The sequence below is a fragment of the Amphiura filiformis genome, chromosome 2 (assembly GCF_039555335.1).
Source record: "Amphiura filiformis chromosome 2, Afil_fr2py, whole genome shotgun sequence".
In the NCBI taxonomy this organism is placed as follows: Eukaryota; Metazoa; Echinodermata; class Ophiuroidea; order Amphilepidida; family Amphiuridae; genus Amphiura; species Amphiura filiformis.
Genome location: NC_092629.1, coordinates 1,699,933 through 1,705,779, shown reverse-complemented (window position 1 = coordinate 1,705,779; position 5,847 = coordinate 1,699,933). Strand labels below are relative to the sequence as shown.

At 42.6% G+C, this 5,847-nt stretch overlaps 1 protein-coding gene across 1 annotated transcript; it reads right to left on the bottom strand.

The window, feature by feature from the left end:
- Positions 1-2,058: 2,058 nt before the first annotated feature.
- Positions 2,059-4,056, bottom strand: LOC140172323 (uncharacterized). The gene has a single exon (XM_072195547.1). It carries the CDS (start codon positions 4,054-4,056, stop codon positions 2,059-2,061), a length of 1,998 nt encoding a protein of 665 aa, XP_072051648.1.
- Positions 4,057-5,847: the final 1,791 nt, after the last annotated feature.

Below are 5,847 nucleotides of genomic sequence, written 5' to 3'. Positions count from 1 at the left end.
CGCATAACAAATTAGCTCGATCATGCCAAAAATCGACAGGAAAATTGCCCGTAATTTCGTAGTAAATCTTGTGAACGGCTTTTGGGTCTGATCTCAAGACTTTTAACAAGTCTTTTTTACGCGGAGGGGACTCGAACAATAATTTTTTTTCGTTCAAATTCGTAACATTTCCTCGATAGATTTCGATGTATTCTTCAAACTGGTAGGTCTTGGTTTCGCAGTACTTTATCGATTGTCGAATTTGGTCGATGTTAACTCGGGGTGAGTTCTCGTTAAGAGACGCGTCATTTTCTAAACCACAATCATAACACACATCGTCTACTATGTATTCTGAGTTGCAATTTTTACATTTTGGTGGAACTCTTTGCTCCACTCGTGCGGGTTCTTTAAACAACCGAGTGAATTCGGTACCGTATAGGTTGCAAATCGGTTTTTTGTTCCGGAGGCGAGTTTTCTTTTTACACAATTTGCAAAAACAACGCTTATATTTACTCGTACACTTCATTTTTGTAACAATAAAAATCTCCTTTAGACTGAATGTCTAAAGGAGATTTTTTTTGTTGGTTATATTAGACTGTACGTCTAGTCTGAGTCTTCATCATATTCCAACTCTTTCACTACAAGGTCAAAACTGTGGTACATGTTCCCGGTTGTTTTGCTTTCTTTTTTGCCCGTGGGTTTAACAAGAGCTATTGATTCACCAAAGTCCAAGTCCAAGTTCTCTAGCCTTTTTGTTAGGGTAGAACAACTCCAAACTCGAGTGTTATCACTGAGAGTGATAACTCCGGATTTTCCAACCCTGGTTTCCATGATCTCAAAATTGGTAATTTCGTAAATTCCACCTTCTTCTAGTTCAACCCATTTCAAAATTGAGGATCCTTTTTGCTCTTCTAACAAGTGCTCAAATTCCACCTTCAGTATGCTTGATTGTTTTGCCATTTTGTTTGTTTTTTATTAGCCGGGATTTTCTTAAACTGTTTTTATTTTTTATTAGTCGGGATTTTTTTAAACTGTTTTTATTTTTAAATCGAGGCTAAAAATAAAAGATGGCTGAAACTAAAATGTCTAAGGTTTACTACAGTCCGAGAGGGTATTGGAAGGGTGTTTCTGCGATAGACAAGCTGGCGAAAGAGGCTGGAGTGACGAAAGAAAAAGCTAGAAATTTTTGAAAAAGCAGACTCAGTGGCAAATTTACCTACCACCTCCGAAGTACATTCCCAGAGCAAAATTTAACGTAAGTGTACCTAATGAAGTTCATCAAGCCGATTTGTTGTTTCTCCTCACGACAGACCGAGTAAAGGAAAAAAGCTTTACAAGTACGCGTTGACGGTGGTGGATGTCGCGAGCAGATACAAGGAAGCTGAGCCTCTGAACTCGAAGGAATCTGGGGAGGTGGAAAAAAAAAAAAAAAAAATTTACTCTCGAGTTTTAAAGTGGCCGAAGCTTCTGCAGGTCGATCCTGGAAGAGAATTCATGGGCAAAGTGAACGAAGTGATGAAAAAGCACAAGGTCGATATCAGAAGAGGGTTGCCTGGTCAACATAGAGCTCAGGCAATTGTTGAAAGATTCAACAGAACTTTGGCTGAAAGACTGTTTGGCCATCAGTACTCGCAGGAAATACTGATGGAGGCTCGTGGTCAAAAAAATGTGAGGTCTACCGAGTGGGTGGGTAGGCTTCCGGATGTGATCAGAGCTTTGAACAGCGAAGAGACTCGGCTGATAGGAATGAAACCGGCTGATGCTATCAAGAAGAAAAAGATTGAAACGATGCCTTCAGCTCCACAGAAGTTGAAAAATGAGATTGAAATTCCAGGTAACGTGAGATTGAGATATCTTTACGCTCCCGGAGAGTTGGAGGGAGGTGAGAGAAGACGCGCAACCGATCCCATTTGGTCTCTGGAAACTTACACGGTTGATAGTATCGTGAGAACACCGGGTGATCCAATTTTGTACTATTTGTCGAAGGGAGCACCAAAAAGAGCGTTTGTTAGACAGGAGCTTATGATAGTACCCGAGGGTACACAGTTGCCACCCGACAGAGTTTTGAAGTAAAATTTCTTATTCAAGTTTTACGGCGTAGTGTCCAATCGCGTGCGTGTGTATTCCGTCTTCGAGTATGACTCTTTTGTCATCGTTAACATCTAAAGCGACTTTGTTAACGGTTTCTGTGTAGATATCGTGCTTGTAGCTCCTAATCACATTCATCTCTCTCGTCTGAGGTTTTTTGTCAGTAAGACATTGCTTGTAGTCGTCGAAGGTAATTTTTCTTTCGACGACCGCTTTCTTGATGCCTTTGCACCTCTTTTCCTCGTTTCCCTCGTGCATTCTGAAGGAGTACAACTTTGCTCTCAGTCCAACAAATTCCACTATCTGCTTTCCTCCGGCTTCGTCCTTGACCATGCCGGGAACTTTTTTGTTCTTTCCGGTCGGAATTCCCGATGGATGATCAGCTGGGTAGTTGGAAGTGTCAAAGTAGCGGTCCACGTATGGAGTGATGTCCTTGTAGAAATCTTTGGTCTCGATTTCATAAAGTAGCGAGTCTGTATCCGTCATACAGAGCTTCGCTTTGTTTTCGTACATGGGTTTGATAAAATTGTAGTGAAAGGCGTACATCTTTACCTTTGCGATATCCAGGATGCTCGCTCCGAGATATATCGGCTTGTTGAAGTACAGCGAGGTCTTCTTCATGTGAACGGCTACGAGGTTTTCGTCAAAGCTGGTGTATCGGTCGTAGGTGGGTTTTGTGGATAACTTGCGAGCTTCGGCTTCGCTGTTCACGAGACTAATGTCCACTCTGTTTCGAATGTTTTCTATCGTTTTTCCAAAGACGCTGTTGTTCATCAACTTGAAGAAATCCTTCTCAAACTCCGATTCAGCTTTTGTTCGAAGACTGGTATTCTTGTCGATGTACGATTTCATGAAGGCTTCCTCTCGGTATTTTATCCCACTGTGAACCTTGGTCAGTTTGAGTCCAAGCTCCAAGCACTGCTTCAGAGCCACGTGGTGGATAACGTACTTTTCCTTGTCGTTCAGATTCGGAATTAGTTTTTCCACTTTGTTTACAATCTTTCTTTCCGGAGCTAGGGGAAAGTCGTCGTGAAGGTCGTGCAGCTCTTTAGGATATTCCAAATCCACTTTAAGAGTGCACGGGATTTCGCGCCAATTGTCTAGTTCTTTCGGCGTCATCCACTTAAAATCACCGACCGGAAGCGGTTGTCTCATCGCATCTCCGTAAAGGTTGTTCATGTCTAAGTATATGAGGAACTTGCTAGGCTCGCTCGTATCGTAATCGTCACCCATGTACTTGTTGTTGGCTTTGCCATGTCTGGTAGGTATCATGGAAACCCCGCCTCTCTTTTCGTTTTCAAAAAACAAAGTCATGTCGTAATCAGTGAGAAGTTCCAGACGTACACCCGTTGTTTTTAGCATGCCGTCGTAAGATAGGCCTGGGGCCGTGTAGTACCAGCAAGGATCCAGTTCGTAATTTTTCAGACTGGTTTTTCTGAAATTTTCGAACACGTCGGCTAGAAGGAGAACGTCCGACTTGAGATACAGATCGTGGTACTCCCTCATGGTTTTCATTCCAAAGGTATTCCAAACATTCCGAGCGTGCTGGTAATCTTTGTCGGAAATTTCCGCGTCAATGAGCTTGGAGTAAAACGCTTCTTTGGGAGGAAGACTGGTCTCTCGAAGTTTTTCTAGAGAGTTGACGTAATCGTAAGGGTATACTCCTTTTCTCAGAAGAAGTTGCAATTTTTCGTCGTCTTTGAAAAATTTTGTGATTTCGGGAAGACTCGAAAGATTATCCACGTGCGTACCCAAGCCGGCAGACAAAAACTTAAAGCTATCGAGAAACCTGATTTCGTGTTTGACATCGACGGGTTTGATGCACTTTTGGTGAGCCGGTCCTAAAGATTCTTTCTTTGGATACGACACATCGGCTACGGTTGGATTCTTCTTGTTTTTTGGTGTTAGAGGGTCTTTGCAAATATGGCAGACTTCGTTCGGTCGCGCTACAATTCGATTCCTCATAGGAACGAAGGAATCTACCACCATTGTTTTGCTGAAGGAGATGTACTTTTCCTCGTTGTTCGGAATGCAGTCTATTTTTCCCTCGGTCTTTCCGAGATTTTTGATGAAGAGGTGAGCGTCGTATCCCGCGAGATTGTGAAAGAATACCGGAATGAAATTTGGCGCTCTGTAAGCGATATTGCACTGATTGTGAGCGGCTCCTCTGAATTTTCCAGTAAAGTGACAGTGATCTCTAACGGTTCTGTTTTTTCATTTTTCGGGGTTAGAGGTTCCTTACAAATGTGACATCGCGTAGACTTCATGTATAACTTTCGCTCTTTGGGACTGATGATCATATTTTTCGCGAGTATGTAAGGATTGTTTTCCCGTTTCCAAAACCTGTCGTAGATCTTTCTAACGTCCTCCTCGAGCATGTTCACAAAAACTCGGGATACGTCCTCAGTTTCGCTTTGCTTGGTGTACATTACGGGATCTTGAGAGTACACGGAATCATCAAAACACTTGATGTAGTAGCAAAAGCCCGAAGGTTCGTGCTTTTGGTATTTCGTCGTCTTCTGCGAAACTTCAGGTTGGCAGGTTTGTATCGGATTTGTAAAGGCTTCAAAGTCGGCGTAAACGACGAATGGAGCGCGCTGCGACTTGAAGAAGTGCTTGAAGTACTGAGTTGGAGGATCACCGTCTTTCGTTGCTTTTGGCATCTCAATTCTCGAAGTCTCATGAGAATGGCATAAATCTTCGTGCACCCTTAGTCGTTCTTTGCAAATGTAACCTTTGTAGCAGTTTCTGCAGTGGTAGTGTTTTACGTTTTTCTTGGTTGTTATCTTCCTCAAAAGTCTGCCCATGTCCTTAACCACGGTATAGTGACTGGTTTCTTCGCCTTTAGAGTTTTTTCCCTTAATCAAGAGAAGATCAACGCGATGAGGACGATCGGGGTGATCGCTCTTTACTAAGGGATCAATGGCGTGGTTGTACTTCGTGTCTTTGTCAGTACCCTTTGGTTTGTACAATCCTACATTTACGGAGATTGTAGGATTGTTCTTTTCAAACTTGGCAATTTGTGATATAGGAGTCGGAAAGGAAATACCATCCCAGTCGTACTTTTTGGCTTGTATCCTAAGTTCTTCGGTTATTCTTTCGGGATGAATATCAACTAAATTGAGGGCTCGAACGACGCTCCACACGAAGCACCGTGGATCTTTATTTTGCATATTGATGATCGCTTTTTTGGGGGCTAGATCTTTTGGAGTCGGAGTGTACGAGTCTCCTTGCATCGGTTGGTACTTGGTCATGTAAATATTCAAGAATTCTATGATCTTGAATACCCAGCCACTTCCATTGTTTGTGAATGCGAATAGGCTCTGCAAGATTTCACCCGTCGTGATTCCGTAATAATCATCAAGAACCGTACCCGCTAAAATCTCCTTCGTGGTAGAACGAAATGTGCCGGTTATAGTATCAGTTTCGCCAGTTTGCGGGTTTGTTTTTTCAAACGTACACTTAAGAGCCATGTGAATTTTTTTCTGCCTGTTGTTGTTTAAAAGACTGATTATGCTCAGCTTGACGGTCATAAAGAAGGCGTTGGGGTCGTAACCAAAGCGTCCTTCGATCGTGTACAGTTCGAAAAAGTTGATAAGATTCGAATCGGTCTTTTTGATCTTGAACGGATGACGAGGATTTGCGGGTGGTACCACAACGTCAAAATTGTTAGAAAGAAAAAAATTATCCTCAAGTTTTTGACTGAGAGCATCTTTGTTCAGTCTCGAGTATCCTCGAAGGCCCGCATTTTTTGCAATCGCGTGTAATTCTTTTACGGTG